At 46.4% G+C, this 20,977-nt stretch overlaps 1 protein-coding gene across 1 annotated transcript in view; it reads right to left on the minus strand.

Annotated features, from left to right (window-relative positions):
* USP40 (ubiquitin specific peptidase 40) overlaps positions 1-20,733 on the minus strand; it is an 81,128-nt gene extending 60,395 nt beyond the window's left edge. Inside the window, exons 1-8 of the mRNA XM_088457577.1 lie at positions 20,635-20,733; positions 18,545-18,770; positions 14,420-14,487; positions 9,546-9,659; positions 7,926-8,090; positions 3,278-3,424; positions 2,951-3,094; positions 2,033-2,161 (exon numbers count right to left, since the gene is read on the minus strand). Of these exons, the coding sequence (XP_088313703.1) occupies positions 2,033-2,161; positions 2,951-3,094; positions 3,278-3,424; positions 7,926-8,090; positions 9,546-9,659; positions 14,420-14,487; positions 18,545-18,749 (972 nt within the window). The 5' untranslated portion in view covers positions 18,750-18,770; positions 20,635-20,733. The remainder of the gene's footprint in view (positions 1-2,032; positions 2,162-2,950; positions 3,095-3,277; positions 3,425-7,925; positions 8,091-9,545; positions 9,660-14,419; positions 14,488-18,544; positions 18,771-20,634) is intronic.
* Between the last annotated feature and the right edge of the window lie 244 nt (positions 20,734-20,977).

Genomic DNA, 20,977 nt, shown 5'->3' on the forward strand with positions numbered 1-20,977 from the left:
CGCCCCCGGCACACCCACCAAAGGGGGCGTGCTGTCAATCACCATCGACAGCACGCACCCTTTGGTGCAATACCCATAGCGATGGCTTGGCCGTCGTTATTCGGGTATCGCGCATGCGCACTTGGCCAGCATCGACCCGTTTGCGAGCGCTCAGCGCTCGCGAGCGGGTCTGAATCAGGCCCAGTGTTTCTCTGCATTCAACAGATGTTTCTGTCTGCTCAGAGATGGTATAACTTCAATTGGATGCATTTTGCACTTTCCATTTGAACTTTAGGGGAAAAAATGCATCTCAAGCTAAGTAATGAAAGTGGTGAAACATGCATAAAGTTAAGCAAAAACACATGACACGGATCGTTCTTTAAATTTTGACCCCATCATGTGATATCGCAAGCGTTTCTACACATCTTTGATCATGTTTTGTCGGAAGGAAACTAGTCGAATTGAAGGATCGCATCATATGTGCAGTTTAATATTCATCCGATTTGATCGGGCGAGATCGGAGCCAAAGTGTAGTGTGTAAGCACCTTTTATAACGTTCTTATGATTCTACACCAAAAGCTGTGCCGCCTCTGTGGGCGTGCATAATTAAACCAGGCACTTATCGGAGGGTTAGGCACTTACTCTGACGGTTAGGCACTTAACGTAGGGTTAGGGTTGGGCACTAGAAGGGATGGCTAGGGTCAGGCACCTACCCTGCGGTTAAGGTTAGGCACCAAAGGGAGGGCTAGAGTGAAGGTTAGGGCTAGAATTTTTTAAAAAAAAAGTGTTGACCATTTTTGGGTCAACCTTCTTATATGTCGACCTTTAGAGTGTCGACCTTGTGTTTCTGTCGACCTATTGCCTGTTTAACTTGTGGTGTCTACCTACATATTGTCTACCTTTTTACTGTAGACCTTTTGATCTACACCCATCAAGAAGTTGGCATATAACTTAGTGGTGCGACCGAGTACTTTCCACCACTTCTTAAAAACATCAAACAAGACTTTGCCAAATGGCATCTGATGTACATCTCATGGTTTGGCAAAGTAGCAACCGTTAAAATAAATGTCCACTTCCGGTTACTATATTTATTTCAAGTTCTACCTCTCACAGTTCTTACATAAATTAACCTCCAGATTTACAGTGGCTACGAGAAGATTGGGGATGAGAACATTAAACTTACACATTCCCGGATGGCGGTCTTTGTGTGTTAGATCTCAAAGAGATACCATCAGGTAGCCAACCTCTCTCAACACATTAAAATGCTCTGTCCCAATGATCAAACTTTGGGTTGACTTGGAATCGGGCTTGCTCCATATGGTTACTAGCACCACCTGCCTATAGTTCCCAAGGACCCTTAGACTGACCTTACAGAAGAACTGTCCCACTATGACTTTCCCCAGTAACCTATGGTATCTGATGACATCTGCACAGCATCTTCTCACTCGTTATGCCCTTTGTGGAATTACAAACAAATTGCCACCTAGAATGTCACCACCAGCCTACCCAGTACAGTTCCTGTATAGTTTTTGATTTCTTGTCATGGTTCTTCCAGCTCCTACCTAGAGGCTGTATGTATTTCACCTGACAACTAAGGGACTCGTCTCCACGCTGTAGCTGTATAAAGCAATGATTGCCCCACCACACCTCTAAAAAGTTTGCCTTGATCCTAAAAGGGAACAGGAGATGGGGGTCACTCTCAGTAAAGAGAACTGGAAATAATATGACAAAAACTTACCTAAAATCTGTGCGTTTCAGACAAGAAGCAGAGAAAACAAAATGCACTATAGGTGGTACCTTGTCACCTCCAGGAGGCGTGCCTTCTCCCCATCCTCCTCCGAATGTGCCGGTGTCGATGCTTTTCTCTCCCTCCATCGCCTCCCCCCTTCCCATTTCTATTATACAATGTGACAGTACTACTGTGCCCGACTGATTAGTTCATTCATACAGGTTTAATTGCTCGACCCTCTTGCTGTAACCTCATCACTTATTTTATGACCTATGCTGACAAATAGTAAAACCTCTGGTAATGAAATTACAGCAAGGAACCTACCTGACAACTCCAGTGCCCCAGCTCGTCCACATCCCGGATATAGACATGATAGTGGCCCCCATAACATCCTCCCTTGTGTATGATAACCGAAAAGAGCTCATAGGTTTGCGTGGAGTCCTCCAGGTGATTCTGCATGGCAAAGAAGAGGTAAGGGGATAGGAAAAAATAAATCACTTGTAGAATAAAAGTGGTATTGTACAAAGTGGGAAACCTATTCTATATCATGTGCTGCTCACTGTGATGAGCTGGGAGAGTTTTGAAGAGGAGTCAGAGCTTAGTATTATCAAAGGAAGCATCAGATTAGATTCTTCCCTCTGTTCCACTGAACAATCCCCCTATTGTAACCTGATCATAGTGAAAATTAAGCAGTCATGGGCAGGTGTATAATCCCCAAAGTAAAATTAATATCTCAAGATGCACTTACATAAACAAAATGTACTAACAGACCCTCCAGTTACTCAGAGCCACAGGGGCAACTACCTTCAGCCATTCTAATGAGGCATCTCTGTACTTAACAGCCAATGCAAAAGCCAGAGGGTGTGCGAGTGGGTAGGACCAATCACAACCCTCAATCTCCTATTTGTAGAATCTGATTGGCCCATTCTCTCAAAGACCCCGACTGCTTTTTAAAGTTAGAAGTTACGGAAGAGTCAGAGCACCAGTAAAAACACCTGGAGACAGCAACCAGTGGCTTCGGCTAGGGAGAGGGTCACCTTAGTAACTTCTTTTAACTGAGTGGCAGTGCAGCTTTAATAAGGTTTCAGGCAATAAAATCAATGCTACACTAACTTGTACCACTTGCATGTATACATTCTACAGTTTAGGTTAGTACATAGATATCCACAGTCTTTACATTTGGAGTTACTGTTGAGCTGGGCAAAATCTCAAAAGGGGGAAAAAAAAAAAAATCTCTCAAACCTGCTCACAAAAAGGCCGGATGTTGAGGCGGGATGGGAAGGTGTATCGTGAGGTCTCCTTGTACCGCTCGCATTTTGTGAAGTCAAAGTTGAATCTCAGCAGAGACATTGTGAGGAAGGGTGGTAACTTTCCCAGTTTAGCGGACTGCAGGAAACATTTAAAAGCACATGAGAAGTGAGACATCGCAATGTACATTTAGTGCTAGCCAGAACACACGTCTACTCTATTACTTTAATGGATAAGTTCATCAGTGATTCAACAACACAAAATTCAGTTATATAATAATATCAGGGAGAACAGATCAATCAGTGGAGTATTCCTGGTCACCTTGGCTGCAGGGACCAGCTTGTCACAGGCTCCACAACGGTACAGATTGTCGCCCTCAAACATTTCTTCTTCTACATACATGTTGCATAAAGCTTCCTCCAAGCTATTCACGTCCTTCACGGCCACAGTGAGGTCGAGGAAATCTTCCTGTACATAGGTAGAGATGAGAAAAACGAAATAGGCGTTATTAAGGGACAGCAGATATTAATGTGCTTCAGAGAATGTCTTTAATTATTGTTACTTTAAAAATGTAAAGTGTTTCATAATTCTACATCACAGCAAATCACACTGCGTCTGTAAATGCAAATTCAACTAGTAACATTTACCCCACATACAAGGTCATATTGAGGTGTGCTCCCTGTCTGGTGCCGTAGCGATACTTTCACTGACCCTTCCCGTTTCTGATGTTACCTATAGCGGGCATGCAGCACATCTACCCCTGCCTCTCACTGACCCTTCCCGTTTCTGATTCTACCTATAGCGGGCATACAGCACATCTACCCCTGCCTCTCACTGACCCTTCCCGTTTCTGATTCTGCCTATAGCGGGCATACAGCACATCTCACCTGCCTCTCACTGACCCTTCCCGTTTCTGATTCTACCTTAAGCGGGTATACAGCACATCTCACCTGCCTCTAACTGACCCTTCCCGTTTCTGATTCTACCTATAGCGGGCATACAGCACATCTCACCTGCCTCTCACTGACCCTTCCCGTTTCTGATTCTACCTATAGCGGGCATACAGCACATCTCACCAGCCTCTCACTGACCCTTCCCGTTTCTGATGCTACCTATAGCGGGCATGCAGCACATCTAACCTGCCTCTCACTGACCCTACCCGTTTCTGATGCTACCTATAGCGGGCATACAGCACATCTACCCCTGCCTCTCACTGACCCTTCCCGTTTCTGATTCTACCTATAGCGGGCATACAGCACATCTCACCTGCCTCTCACTGACCCTTCCCGTTTCTGATTCTACCTATAGCGGACATGCAGCACATCTCACCTGCCTCTCACTGACCCTTCCCGTTTCTGATGCTACCTATAGCGGGCATGCAGCACATCTCACCTGCCTCTCACTGACCCTTCCAGTTTCTGATTCTACCTATAGCGGGCATACAGCACATCTCACCAGCCTCTCACTGACCCTTCCAGTTTCTGATTCTACCTATAACGGGCATGCAGCACATCTCACTGACCCTTCCCGTTTCTGACTCTACCCATAGCTGGCATACAGCACATCTCACCTGCCTCTCACTGACCCTTCCCGTTTCTGATTCTACCTATAGCGGACATGCAGCACATCTCACCTGCCTCTCACTGACCCTTCCCGTTTCTGATGCTACCTATAGCGGGCATGCAGCACATCTCACCTGCCTCTCACTGACCCTTCCAGTTTCTGATTCTACCTATAGCGGGCATACAGCACATCTCACCTGCCTCTCACTGACCCTTCCCGTTTCTGATGTTACCTATAGCGGGCATGCAGCACATCTACCCCTGCCTCTCACTGACCCTTCCAGTTTCTGATTCTACCTATAGCGGGCATACAGCACATCTACCCCTGCCTCTCACTGACCCTTCCCGTTTCTGATTCTGCCTATAGCGGGCATACAGCACATCTCACCTGCCTCTCACTGACCCTTCCCGTTTCTGATTCTACCTATAGCGGGTATACAGCACATCTCACCTGCCTCTCACTTACCCTTCCCGTTTCTGATTCTACCTATAGCGGGCATTCAGCACATCTCACCTGCCTCTCACTGACCCTTCCCGTTTCTGATTCTACCTATAGCGGGCATACAGCACATCTCACCAGCCTCTCACTGACCCTTCCCGTTTCTGATGCTACCTATAGCGGGCATGCAGCACATCTAACCTGCCTCTCACTGACCCTACCCGTTTCTGATGCTACCTATAGCGGGCATACAGCACATCTACCCCTGCCTCTCACTGACCCTACCCGTTTCTGATTCTACCTATAGCGGGCATACAGCACATCTCACCTGCCTCTCACTGACCCTTCCCGTTTCTGATTCTACCTATAGCGGGCATACAGCACATCTAACCTGCCTCTCACTGACCCTTCCCGTTTGTGATTCTACCTATAGCGGGCATACAGCACATCTCACCTGCCTCTCACTGACCCTTCCCGTTTCTGATTCTACCTATAGCGGGCATACAGCACATCTAACCTGCCTCTCACTGACCCTTCCCGTTTCTGATTCTACCTATAGCGGGCATGCAGTACATTAACCTGCCTCTCACTGACCCTTCCCGTTTCTGATTCTACCTATAGCGGGCATACAGCACATCTCACCAGCCTCTCACTGAACCTTCCCGTTTCTGATGCTACCTATAGCAGGCATACAGCACATCTAACCTGCCTCTCACTGACCCTTCCCGTTTCTGATTCTGCCTATAGCGGGCATACAGCAAATCTCACCTGCCTCTCACTGACCCTACCCGTTTCTGATTCTGCCTATAGCGGGCATGCAGCACATCTCACCAGCCTCTCACTGACACATCCAGTTTCTGATTCTACCTATAGCGGGCATACAGCACATCTCACCTGCCTCTCACTGGCCCTTCCCGTTTCTGATTCTGCCTATAGCGGGCATGCAGCACATCTCACCTGCCTCTCACTGACCCTTCCCGTTTCTGATGCTACCTATAGCAGGCATGCAGCACATCTCACCTGCTTCTCACTGACCCTACCCGTTTCTGATTCTACCTATAGCGGGCATACAGCACATCTCACCTGCCTCTCACTGACCCTTCCCGTTTCTGATGTTACCTATAGCGGGTATATAGCACATCTCACCTGCCTCTCACTGACCCTTCCCGTTTCTGATGGTACCTATAGCGGGCATGCAGCACATCTAACCTGCCTCTCACTGACCCTTCCCGTTTCTGATTCTACCTATAGCGGGCATGCAGCACATCTCACCCGCCTCTCACTGACCCTTCCCGTTTCTGATTCTACCTATAGCGGGTATATAGCACATCTAACCTGCCTCTCACTGACCCTTCCCGTTTATGATTCTACCTATAGCGGGTATATAGCACATCTAACCTGCCTCTCACTGACCCTTCCCGTTTCTGATTCTACCTATAGCGGGCATACAGCACATCTCACCTGCCTCTCACTGACCCTTCCCGTTTCTGATTCTACGTATAGCGGGCATACAGCACATCTCACCAGCCTCTCACTGACCCTTCCCTTTTCTGATTCTACCTATAGCGGGTATATAGCACATCTAACCTGCCTCTCACTGACCCTTCCCGTTTCTGATTCTACCTATAGCGGGCATACAGCACATCTCACCTGCCTCTCACTGACCCTTCCCGTTTCTGATTCTACGTATAGCGGGCATACAGCACATCTCACCAGCCTCTCACTGACACATCCAGTTTCTGATTCTGCCTATAGCGGGCATACAGCACATCTACCCCTGCCTCTCACTGACCCTTCCCTTTTCTGATTCTACCTATAGCGGGTATATAGCACATCTAACCTGCCTCTCACTGACCCTTCCCGTTTCTGATTCTACCTATAGCGGGTATATAGCACATCTAACCTGCCTCTCACTGACCCTTCCCGTTTCTGATTCTGCCTATAGCGGGCATACAGCACATCTCACCAGCCTCTCACTGACACATCCAGTTTCTGATTCTGCCTATAGCGGGCATACAGCACATCTACCCCTGCCTCTCACTGACCCTTCCCTTTTCTGATTCTACCTATAGCGGGTATATAGCACATCTAACCTGCCTCTCACTGACCCTTCCCGTTTCTGATTCTACCTATAGCGGGTATATAGCACATCTAACCTGCCTCTCACTGACCCTTCCCGTTTCTGATTCTGCCTATAGCGGGCATACAGCACATCTCACCAGCCTCTCACTGACCCTTCCCGTTTCTGACTCTACCTATAGCGGGTATATAGCACATCTAACCTGCCTCTCACTGACCCTTCCCATTTCTGATTCTACCTATAGCGGGCATGCAGCACATCTCACCTGCCTCTCACTGACCCTTCCCGTTTCTGATTCTACCTATAGCGGGCATACAGCACATCTCACCTGCCTCTCACTGACCCTACCCGTTTCTGATTCTACCTATAGCGGGTATATAGCACATCTAACCAGCCTCTCACTGACCCTTCCCGTTTATGATTCTACCTATAGCGGGTATATAGCACATCTAACCAGCCTCTCACTGACCCTTCCCGTTTCTGATTCTACCTATAGCGGGTATATAGCACATCTAACCAGCCTCTCACTGACCATTCTCGTTTCTGATGCTACCTATAGCGGGTATATAGCACATCTCACCTGCCTCTCACTGACCCTTCCCGTTTCTGATTCTACCTATAGCGGGTATATAGCTAGCACATCTAACCTGCCTCTCACTGACCCTTCCCGTTTCTGATTCTACCTATAGCAGGTATATAGCACATCTTACCTGCCTCTCACTGACCCTTCCCGTTTCTGATTCTACCTATAGCGGGTATATAGCACATCTAACCTGCCTCTCACTGACCCTTCCCGTTTCTGATTCTACCTATAGCGGGTATATAGCACATCTCACTGACCATTCCCGTTTCTGATTGTACCTATAGCTGGCATGCAGCACATCTCACCTGCCTCTCACTGACACATCCGCATTCCTGGCACTGTATACGGTTCACCAACGTCCCATTATATAAGCTCTTTATGAGGTTGCGGCCGGTGGTGCCCTCCAGGGAGCTTTCCAAGGCACTGAACAAAATACGGTTTAACTCCTGGACATCATGCTGGCCAGCCTCCTGCAAGGACCAGGCATTGTAACAAAGGATACAATTAAAGATCAATTAAAATGTGAAATACAGGGGGAGAAGTTTAATGAGACCCGTTGTTATAAACAAAAATTTCAATAATTCAAAAAAAAATAAAAAATTCTGCATTACTTTATTTGCAAAGAACATGTTTTTTTGTGTTAGCCATTCCTCTCCTCAGTCTGTAAGCCTCTGGGCACATTCTTTGGTATCTGTGTTAGAATTCAGGGCCTGATTCAGAGCCGGACGCTCTAACAAGAGCGCTCGCTCTGAATCAGGGCCCTCCTACCTAAAATTGGAGTGGCCTCCTGGCCACTCGCATAGCTGTGGGTGACCACCCACAGCATATGCGAGCGGCCAAAAAGATGGTTGCGATGGTCAAGACCATCGCGACCATCGGGCTTGCAACGAGACCCTGCAGTAGGGTCTCGCTGCCGCAAGCCCAGGAGTGCTTTTGGCTCTATCAGAGCCAAAAGCACTCCCACTGACATCACTAGTGATGTCAGTGGGGCCGGACCCAGACGGTAGGCATTCCCATGGGGACGCCTCCGTCTGGGCAGCAACGCCCCCGGTACGCCCACCAAAGGGGGCGTGCTGTCACTCACCATCGACAGCACGCCCCCTTTGGTGCGAGACCCATAACGACGGCTTGGCCGTCGCTATACGGGTCTCGCGCATGTGCACGACGGAGCTCCCTCCGTCGTGCGCATGCACACTAGGGCACCATCGACCCGCTTGCGAGCGCTCAGTGCTCGCGAGCGGGTCTGAATCAGGCCCTCAGTCTCCAAACCAAAAAGTTTCACAAAGCACTGATGCCCCGAACCCTCTCAAGTAAGCGTTGTACACTTTAAATGAAGCGATCTGGAAATGATTTTTCTTAAAAATCGAACTTGCTAGGAAATTAAAAAGAGCCAATATGTTTTAACTCTTTCCCTTCCAGATCGCCCAGCTTACAGGGAACATTGCTTAGAGCTGGGATGGGGAAACTCAGGCCCAGGGGCCGTATAAGGCCCGCGGAACCATTTGGTCTGGCCCTCGAAAGCTTTTTTCTGCTAGCCTCATCTGACTAGCAGGGTGTGTAGAATGGCACCCTGCAGCCAGAATCTATGCAGCAGTGCCACCTGGGGCGTCCTTAGGACACTTCAGACAGTCACACGGCTGCCCTTATAAGCTCCCCGGACCATCCTCAGGATGCCTCGGGTATTGCTGTAATCACCAGCGTGGCCTCCACCAGGCCCGCAAATAATGTTATAATTATCAAAATGGCCCTCGGCAGATAAAAAGGTTCCCCACACCTGGCTTAGAGAGTGCCCTGCACATTCATCAGCAAATATTGTGGCTGTAGAGAACAGGACATCTTTTTTATGTGTCGCAGCCAATGAAGAGTTGTATTTAAATAAAATTAGAACACAACCAACATGACCATCTAAAAATTCTCAAACCCACCTCGTTATTATCCCAGCCAAAGCTGCCTGTAAGGTCAGAGGTGGACGCCGCCTGCTGATCCACCAATAGGAGCTGTGCAAAAAGTCGCTGTAACTGCAATGGAATGATCCGAACCTGAAAATCAAGGTGTACAGTAAGCGAGGATGGAGCTATGGCTAAATTGGTTGATGCACGTTCCATGTTATAACCATCATTTCATACATTACACAGATCATTATAACATCTGTCACATTAGTAACGGCACAGTTTGCTATGTTTGGGGGGGGGCAGTCAGATAATTATATTACACTCCATTTTATAAGGCACAATGGCAAACGCAGAGGGGGGTTTCCAAATGCTTGATTTTAAGATTTTAAAGCATGTGTGGCCAGTCCATGAAGAGGGCATAATCATCACCTAACCAGCTATAATATACGTCATACGGAGGTATGTAATATTTCTGACATATACAGGACAAGCGATAACAGTATGCCATTATATATGCGGCACTAGGACCACCCTGCCTGAGCTGAATGTTTTTATTTCAGATGTGGGCTCCATTCCAGATCATTTGAGCAAGTTCGGGAATCTTGGGTGGGGGGGGAAGAAAAAGAACATTGCACTGCCCTGGACATATATGTATAGATTGGTCTCCTTATGTACTGGATAGAGTATTATTATACAGTATTAATAACGAGGTGTAATCAGCATCCCGGTTGACGGGATGCCGACGGTCTACATACCGGCGCTGGAAACCCGACAGCAGTTGGGATCCTGGCTCCACAATACCGACCATCGGCATCCCGAAGGTAAGTATCGGGGAGTTAGGGTGTGGGGTTAGGTTAGACACTATGGGGAGGGCTAGGGTTAGGCACTAAGGGGGAGGGTAGGGTGCAGGGGGTAGGTTCAGGCACTATGGGGGGAGGTTACGGTTAAACACCAGTAACAGAGGGTTAGGGTTTGGATAGAGAGAGGGGGAGATTTAGCATAACGACCAACAAGTGTCAGTACATTGGAATTGGTATGAAATACCGCCGGCAGCGGCAGCCCGACATCAGCAGAGATCCCGGCAGCGGAAGCCCGACAGCGCTGGAAATCCCGATCGTGGATAGGTGAGTATCTACTAACCTAACCCTCCTTAGGGGTGCCTAACCCTAACTTCCCCCCCAAGTGCCTAACCCTAATCCCCCCCTTCCCCGCTGCCTAAACCTAAGTTCCCCCCGGGGGTGCCTAAAAGCCTAACCCTCCCTCCCCCTAGCCTAACCCTAACCCTCCCGGGGGGTGCCTAACCCTAAGTCCCCCCCGGGAGCCCTAAACCTAACCCTCCCCCCAGCGGCTGTCCTCTCGCGGCGCCCGGCATCCCTACGATCGGGATGCCGGGCGCCGGTCTCCCGGCATCGAGGAAATGCCGGGCGTCTACTTCTAGACCGCTGGCAACCCATACCCAACCCTTAATAACTGACCCTATAGATTGGCTATATGAGTGCATGTTTACTAGATCTGGTGCACAAGTATATTCATTAGTGGCCGACACACATGAAAAGTCCCCCAAATGTGTTTGTTTTATTCCCATGCCTGCCTCATAGGCAAAGTGCCCCTCTCCCCAATAACTGTCCTTCTCACCCTCCGTCTCGCATTGGCCCAGCAAGGAGAATGAGAAAACATTGGGCCCGATTCAGAGGTGGATGCAGCCGCGACTTTTGGCGGTTGCTAGTCAGCAACGTTCTGAAAATGACGCTACATATCCTTTCCCTGGTGTACATCCGTGTGTCCGTATGTGCAAGGACTGATGGTGCCTACACACTTGGCAACCTGCTCACGATCTCACGATGTGTACGATTTCCCTTGAAGCTCCTCCCCGGCAGCTCTGCACATGATTTGATGTTTAAAGTGTCCAATTTATAAACGATCTATCGTGCATCCAGACTTTTTCCAGTGCATTGTGTCGCAGATTGGCAATTGTACCCTACAGCACGGCAGATCTGACGATGCGCTGTACGGCCAGTGGGGACGCGCATCGCATCGTGATCGTGAGTGGGGACTCACGATTTGGGCATATTTTACATGATCTGTCGTTCCAATGCGTCGGAATCGGTCAGATCAGGTAAAATATCGCCAAGTGTGTAGGCACCTTAAGAGCCCACTGTTAGCATTCTCCACGCAAATATTTCACCAGGTGTCTTTAGATGCCCCCATTGGTCGCATCATCGAACCTGCACCAGCCCTGCTGGAAGGAGCAGATTCTCCGACTGAGTATGGCTTGAAATTCGAATAAATTGTGACCAGCCGGCAACAGTCCCATAACACGGGTCATCGCCGTGCATCTGTTTAGACACCTACCAGTCACTGCTCGGGAACGCCCAGCACTTTTCCAAGACATTTCTGATACTGGGGTCTATGTAGTAAGCCTTGGAGAGAGATAAAGTACCAACCGTTCACCTCCTGTCGTTTTTCATACACAGCCTGTGACATGAAAGTTGGTAGCTGATTGGTTGGTATTTTATCTCTCTCCACTTTTTCACTCTCCAAGGCTAAGTAACAGTGCCTTTGTGTGTACACACTGTGTAACGCATGCGCATTAGTTTTTAAGGATCTTGGCTCATGCGCAGTAGCAAAGAAACCCTAAACCATCGCTCAACTCCGCAGCAGGACAAGTCGGAGCCACCACATTCTCGCTGTTATCCTGACAGAGTGCAAAGGTGCGTTCTCCAAATATGACAGCACATCCCTAATACCGTGTTTCCCCGATAATAAGACACTGTCTTATTTTTTTTTTTGTTAAAAAAAAACACCATAGGGCTTATTTTCGGGGTAGGTCTTATTTTAATTAACATTGACAGCAGTGCCCCTTATGAAGGCCCCCTTGTAGAAGAGCCCCTTATGCAGCCCCCCCTCCTGTAGCAGTGTCCCTTATGCAGCCTCCCTTGTACGGTAGCAGTGCCGCTTATGCAGCCCCCTCCCCCTGTAGCAGTGTCCCTTATGCAGCCTCCCTTATTGCATTGCAAGCCCCCCTGTAATTGATCCCCCACCCACCAGTACAGTACGGTACTTACCTGACTTGCCGCCATCCGGGATGTCCTTCTCACTTGCGCGCTGACTGGATCTAACATGATCCAGCAGGCGCGGCCGCACAGGATCCTCATCGCGCGGGTGACGTCATGACGTCACCCGCGCACTGCATGACTGGGAACGCTGGCCTCTGAAGCGTTCCCAGCTCAAAATGGGATTTTGGTAGGTCTTATTTTCAGGGTAGGGCTTAATTTAGCCCGGGTTACAAAAGTAAGGGTAGGGCTTATTATCGGGGAAACACGGTATGAGAGCTGTCTGATGAAGCTCCTCCCTCGGCATACACTTTGTTGGAATATTGATGGGTAGATCAGAGTCTTATACCCCCTTTCATGCTTCAGGGGAATGCCAAAAGTGTTCCTCCAAGTAGTGCAGGCACCACAGGATAGAGCTGGGACAGCCCCTCACCACGGGTGCTACAAGGACACAAGGAAAAATAAAATATAGCAACGAATACCAGTGTATGGCCCCCTCCTATGCACAGCACTGGGAAAAACATGAAAAGGAGCAGTAGAACAGAATAGGGGAAAGGAAAAGTCAGATTTTTTCCCCAATGTCTTGCCCGGTCTCTTGTCCCCGGGCTGTAGAAAGATACAGTAATATTTCGTCTTGTAATAATAATAATTTAATTTATATAGTGCTAATCATTTACAGTACAAAATGCTAAATAAGCTTAAACAAGGGACATTAGTGAAATGCTGGGTGAATAGGTGAGTCTTGAGACTATTTTTGAAGGATTCTAGAGTGGAGGCCTCTCGAACTGTGCGTTCCAAAAGGTTGGAGCCACAAAACTGAAAGCCCCAGTATTAGTTCTGAGTTTTTCCTCTTCTGCTTTAGGGGCTTATTCATGATGTTAATTAACGGGGTCTGAATGGACCCCGATAATTAACATCCTAATTCGCCGCGGCCACCAGAGAAATTCATCATTGCTCCGGCATGGTGGCAGCTGATGTAAAATCAGCTGCCCCAGCGAGCGGCTTCACTGCTCCTTTTCGGAGCAATGAATCTTTTCACTGCTCCTTTAGGAGCAGTGACGGCGAGGGGGGTGGCGGAGCTACAGGTCACGCATGCGCACAAGAGCCCCGACGTCCGGCGGAAGGAGCCGGACAGGGGAGGAGGGATCTGAAAGGATCCCTTCTCGCAAGCCGGTCCCTCTTCCCATAGGGAAGAGCGGGCGGCGAAGAACAAGCGGGGGTATTCGCCATCTGAAGATGGAGAATTCCCCTGCAGTCAAGCTCCGAAAATATTATATTTTCGGAGCTTGATGAATTCTGTCCCCATTCCGCAAACAGAAGGTAAGTAGGAGATATCTGTGATTCTAGTGTATGGGGACAGCGGGCCATTCCACAAAAGGTAAGTAGGAGATATCTGTGATACTAGTGTATGGGGACCCACTCCGCAAACAGAGGGTAAGTAGGAGATATCTGTGATACTAGTGTATGGGGACAGCGGGCCATTCCACAAAAGGTAAGTAGGAGATATCTGTGATACTAGTGTATGGGGTCAGCGGGCCATTCCACAAAAGGTAATTAGGAGATATCTGTGATACTAGTGTATGGGGACAGCGGGCCATTCCGCAAACAGAAGGTAAGTAGGAGATATCTGTGATACTAGTGTATGGGGACAGCGGGCCATTCCGCAAACAGAAGGTAAGTAGGAGATATCTGTGATATCTCCTGATTCACCTTCTTAATGAGGTGAAAATTTGCTTTTTCACCTGCTTTTGTTAAAATTAAGTGATGATGAATAGGCCTCTTAGTCATAATAGAATAATCTCAGAGCACTTACAAATAACACATACACCATGCAAGTGAAAGATACACGAATACCTTGGAATTGGGAACATCTTTCTCCTCTAGAGATCCAAGCTCTTCAGGGCTCAAGGCAAAAAGGGCTTCTGTCAAAACACAAACAGAGATCCCAATGACTCTGCATCACTAGCACTTAGACCAGGGCTATTGAACGGGTTGGGTACAGGATTCCGGCACTTGGGATCCCAGCAGTCAGAATCCCGACACCAGCATCTCAACAGTGTTAGGACACCGACACCTGTCGGTAGGTATCCTAACCCTACCCCTCCACCCCACACCCTAAGCCCTTCCCCTTAGTGCCTAAACCTAAACCCCCCCCCCAGCCTAAACCTAACCCTCCTCCCCTAGTGCCTAACCCGAACCCTTCCCCTAACCCCACTACTTAATGTCTGGATCGGGATTCTGGCTAGTGTCGGGATTCCTGTGCCGCCATTCTGATCGTCGGCATCCCGCACGCCAGGATTTAAACTACATCCCCTATTGAACATGCGGCTCTCCAGCTGCTGTGAAACTACACATCCCTGCATGCCCAATAGCAAAACTGTGGCAGGGCATGCTGGGAGGTGTAGTTCTACAGAAGCTGGAGGGACGACTTAGACGGTATAAAGAAGAAAATATTGTTACTGTAATTGTGCATACACACGGTCAGATTTTCTGGTCAGGTCTGAACGATAGCGATTTTATAAATCGTTCAATCGTTCATATCTGAAAGAGAATCTGACATGTCAGCCTGCGATGAGCGTTCCCGTTTGTCAGATAACGATATCTGACATCTGATGTGTTTGCAGTCAGATCTGGACGATTCCATTCATTTTAATACTGTTTGTTCAATCGTTCAAATCGTTGGTAAAATCGTTCAATTGTTCATCTGACCGTGTGTATGCACCTTAACAAGAAGTATTTATGGTTGTTGTTACCACGTGAATGAGCCTTAAACAATCACTTATGAAACGTTTCAGTAGTGTGACTTGATGTATATATGCTAGCTGCAAGTATGCCCTGTGTTTTGATTCATTTAATTAGTGAGTTATCTATTCTTTGGTCTCTAACATGGCAGCCCACATCTAAATCAGGAAAGTGCTGAAATTCATAGCAATCATTAATATTCAGTCACTTCTCCAGCACAGTTTAGCAAATGACGAAAATCACCACAATCTGTTACATAACATCTAAGGGGGGAATTCAATTAGTCCCCGCGGCTAATTACCCCACGCCATGTGGGGAAATGCTGTTAAATAGTATTTTCCCCACGTGGAAACCCACTGATTCTGAGTAAACAGCAAATTTCAATGGGTTTCCCTGCATGTTAAATCCCCGATGGTGCCTTTGTCTCGCGGAGTCCACCTCTGGGAAATGAGGCGGTGGGTTAAACCCGCTAATTGAATTGCTGGCCGCAGGTAATTAGCTGTGGGTCGAATTGAATTCCCCCCTTCATGTTAACCAGTTTTCATAAATGTTCCCAGAGGCTTTTACTCTGGTTCTTCCAATCAGGGAGTTTATATTAATCTCTTATGTACTACATGACCCAAAGTATGTAGACACCAGAGTATCACAACGGTATGTGCTTATTGAATATCTCATTCCCAAACCACGATCATTAATATGGAGCTGGTACGCCCCCTTTGATATTATAACAGCCTCCAATCTTCTGGGAAGGCTTTCCTCTAGATTTGGAAACATGACTCGGAAGTTGAATACATTCAGCCACAAGAGCATTAGTGAGTTTGGGCACTAATGTAGGGTGATAAGGCATGGCTGGCATTAAGAGTTCCAATCCATCCCAAAGGTGTACGACTGGGTTGAGGTGATGGGTCTGTTCAGACCAGTCTCCCCTTCCCTCTTCCCAAATGAGTCAAACCACTTTTTGATGGACCTCGCTTTTCACATGGTGTCATTGCTATGCTGAAACAGAAAAGGGACTTCTGTAGTCTGTTGCCACAAAGTTGGAAGCAGAGATTTCTCTACAATGTAATTTTATGCTGAGGAATTAAGATTTACTTCCACAGGAACTAAGGAGACCTGGACAAACAACGAAAAACAGCCCGAGACCATTATTCCTCCTGCATCACACTTTGCAGTTGGCAGTACGCATTCTCTTGGCATCTGCCAATCACAGACACCTCCATCAGACTACCAGATGGTGAAGCGTAACGCGTCACTCCAGAGAATGCATTTGCACTGCAGAGTCCAAGGATGGCGTGACTTATACAACTCCAGACGATGTTTGCCATTGTGTGTCTTTATCTGAGGCTTTGTATGTGTATTTTTTTTTTGTCATGAAAACCCAATCCAAGAAGCTCGCAAAGGATAAAGAGGTGAACCCGGCTGAGGCTGTCAATCCTCAGCCATCAGAGGAGCAACTGAAGCACTTTTGGAGACAGGTGATGATGGGACTTCTTCCATCATCTGGAACTGCCTCGAATTGTAGTGTGCAAACTGGAGGTGCCATCTTCATGAACACTTGCGCAAAATTGACATCTGTCTATGAACTAGCAGAGACTCTAGTGATCCCTGTAATTAATTAATCTTGCCCTCCTGCAAGAACAGCAGCCCCAGGAAACCACCCGCTGAAAAGGAAGTTGTTTTCTTTTTTGTAGTTGACGATCCATTCATGAGATTTTAATGTCTGGACCGTCTCTTGGACTTGAGCTTGGAGCAGGTCAAATATCTTGTTTTAATTTGCAGATTATTCAGGTAGGGAATAACAGTCAGCTCCCTACACCTCAGAAGAGCAGCCACAAGGCCCATAATATTCATGAACATCCTCAGTGCGGTTTTTAGGTTTAAAAGGTAGAGGCTAAAATTGAAACTGATGACACTGAATTGCAAATGAAAAGGCTCTAACGTCTTCCCTAGATTGGAACATGAAAGAACCCGTAATTGATGCCCATAGACGCCATGACCTCATTCTGTTCCATGCTGTTTATCACAGACCTCAAAGACTCTATATTGAACCAGTCCATCCAAAGTTGGGGGTTTAGGGACTTCAAGTTCAAAAGGATCCAAAAATATCCATCTGATCGGTGAACCAAGAAGAGATTTGAGTTCAGCTCTTCCCTTACTGCAATGAGTCGAAGGACTATATTAATTCTTATGGGGCAAAACATATTATATTGTCTCTAGGAAGGCCAGTGGTAATAAATTGTCTTGGTTGGGACTCCTGTGATCTATGATTGATCACCAAGGCAACTGAGGTGACATCAAATGACTGGTCCCAGAAGAGAAGTTAACAGGCTCTCGCCATGAGTGTTCTTGTGTGGACAGCCTGCCCTTCATGCCAACTATTCATCTGAGGGTTTGGGAGCTAGATACTTAACTGCCCAAGTCACTACCAGTTACCAGTACTCCCAAAGGCAGACCCACTGTCATCCAGTAGCCACTACAGCTGTGGTAATGCTGACAGAAGTGAAACAAATAAAAAAAAATATTTTGGTAAAAAACTCTGCCAATGGTAGCCTAGGAAAAGAGTGACCAACTCCAGGTGGCACTTAAAAAAAATGGTTTCCCTGCTATAGAAAGTGCCCAAACACCAGCATAAGCTTCTTTATCCTGGTGTCCCCCAAGAGGACCATAGAGATGTAATGTGAAAACAACAGAGAAGTAACATGAATAAAGTAGACTATGCAATAGCCATGGATGTTTTAATGTCAATATGAATTTATGACACTTTCTTGTTATTCCCATTTTTCAAAGCATATTGTTTTAGGTCTATTCATAATCTAGGCCACAGGTTCTCAAACTCGGTCCTCAGGACCCCAAACAGTGCATGTTTTCCAGGTCTCCTCATAGAATCGCAAGTGAAATAATTAGCTCCACCTGTGGCTCTATTAAACTGTGTCAGTGAGTAATGACTACACCTGTGCACCTGCTGGGTTACCTGGAAACTGTGACCTGTGTGGTGTCCTGAGGACCGAGTTTGAGAACCACTGATCTAGGCTGTACACTCAATTTTAAAGCATTGCATTGGGAGTGAGCAGTATTCTGTAGATGTCTAGCTAGATGTAATGCTAGGTTAGTTGAGATGGTTTTATTCTATGATAATATTTTTTTGCCATATTATTCACCTGCAAATGTGACTTATAACATATATGTTTCCTGTTTCATATAATTACTAGCAGTGCTGTAAATAATATCTGTGAATACCTCGGAATTCTGGAGTAAAAAGAAGGGTCTGCAGCAGAGAGTTAAGGTAGCAGGTGCTGCCCTGGTTCCTGAGGCCACTTAGTCTGGTCTCTCCCCGTGGTTCCAGTATTTCAGAATCTTTGGACTTTGATTTCCTGCCATTAGTGCATGGACTGTGTGATAGGAAGGAGAAGTCCTCTTCTTCTTCAAACAGATCTCCAAACATCTCTAGTCAAGAGGGGTAAATCTGAAAACCAAATAAAAGTCAGTCATGGTACAAGAAGATGAAGAAGCCACAAAGCAGCTACAAAAGGCCTCATACCGATACCATACTGTATTTATTTATTTATTTTATATTCTTACTTGGATGGTAAAGATAATAGACCATGATCACCCCTCCCTCCCAATAATGGGATCACAAACCAAGTCACTGTTTGGGAGAGAGACAAACTATCATAAGAAAATTATGTGTAATGTTTTTGAAGCAGTCTATGGCAGCCCTGATATATGGATTAATCTTTGGTCAACTGAGAAGAGACAGGAAAAAGTTGTCCCCTCCAGAAGGCATATACTACAACTCCTCCTTCAGGGCAAGTAATGAGCACCTGTACCGGGGTTAGGTATAAAATATAGAAAGACAGACAAGAATAAGATAGACAATGTCTAGATACACAACAGATATTAGACAGGCAATAGGTCGACAGGGACAAAAGGTCGAAAGGAAAAAGAAAGGTTGACAGGGGCAAAAGGTCACCACAACAATGGTCGACACTTTTCTTTTTCTATCCCTAATCCTCCCCTTGGTGCCTAACCCTGTCGAGGTAAGTGCCTAACCCTATTAAAAAAAATTGTGTCGACATTCTGTACCTGTCGATCTTTACCCATATCGATCTTTTGTCCCTGGTGATGTATTGCCTGTCTAACATCTGTCATCTATATAGATATTGTCAACCTTTTTAATGTCTATCTATTAACTGGAACCCACTGTACCGTACCCTAGACTCTGAGCCCTGGGCTCATAACACTACCCAAAATACGGCACTGCCCCAGTGGGATTATTAAAATAAGTTAATACATTTAAAAAAATATATATCACCTTTTAAGGGGCGTTCCACTCTGCAAAACAAAGGTACTTCAATTTTACACCAGCTCAGAAACAGTGGAGATCAGGGGGTAAATTTACTAAAGTGAGAGTTTTTAGAAGTGAGTTTTAAAAGGGATGTTGCCCATAGCAACCAATCAGATTCTAGCTATTATCTTCTAGGAGGAGCTAGTTAAATGTTAAGTAGAATCTGATTGGTTGCCATGGGCAACATCACTTCTAAAAACTCTCACTTTAGTAAATTTGCCCCCAGGTCTCACCCCATACTTTTAGTGGCACATATCTCGTCCCATTGAGTTGCACTACAGAAGAGGAGTGCATTTCTAGGCTCATCTTGCCCAATGTAACACAAAGCTTCAAACATACAACATTCTTCTATTGGATAAAGCACAGATCTACTCTGATTATTTAATACAACTGTATACACATAGAAATCTTGTGTTATATGTTAAGGGCAATTAAAATAAACAGTTCTGCCTGGATGAACTTTGCTGTAAAAAAAACCCAACAACAACAGAAGGAGCTTAGCAGGATGAAACAATGATTTAGTAAAAGTTGTAAGAGGGAGCGTACATACAAATAGAGATGGAGCTGTCTGAAGGTGGAAATCCACTTCAAATGGTACATAGCATCACAGTGTAAATTATTACTTTATAACTTCAATGCATAATTGGATACATGTCATTTTTTCATATGAGATGAGGTTTCTTAATTCCAGAATTGTATGGACATGTTTATTATTACAAACAAATCAAATGGCTTTACTTGCATTGTTATGCAATAAAGAAAGAAATTTCGATCAAGGGATCTAAGAGAAAAAGGGAAAAAATATATAATTGTTGGTAGGCATTGCTACAGCTACACATCAGAGCTGTATGTGTTACTGGTGTCAAGACAGAAGGAGCAGGGATGAGATGTTGATTCAGGATATGAATATTGGATTTAGAAAACAAAATAATCTCAGTTGTAGCAGGGATCAGACAAGTACAGCTGCAGGAACAAGCTTTACCTGCCAGCAACCGAGCCCAGTGGAAAGAAATGCTGTCCAAGAAGGAGACCTGCTACCTGGGAGCCGCCATGTTTGTTGTGGATGCTTCGGATCAGTGATGGCTGCTGGGATGTGTAGTCTTTAGAGGATGAAGAGATGTGTCACACAATGCCGCAAGAACTACAAATACCAGCATGCTGTGCGCCGGCTTCAGGAAATACAGAGCTTGCCTTCAAAACGGAAAAGCTTTATTAGGGAGGAATATCACAAACTACGTACAATCACTATTGATGAATAGAGGGGAAAGAAATAATAGGGACGTAATAAAAGTATATTAATAAAAAAAATCTCAAAACCTATGCAC

The sequence above is a fragment of the Taudactylus pleione genome, unplaced genomic scaffold (genome assembly GCF_031769625.1).
Source record: "Taudactylus pleione unplaced genomic scaffold, aTauple2 ptg000769l, whole genome shotgun sequence".
Classification (NCBI taxonomy): Eukaryota; Metazoa; Chordata; class Amphibia; order Anura; family Myobatrachidae; genus Taudactylus; species Taudactylus pleione.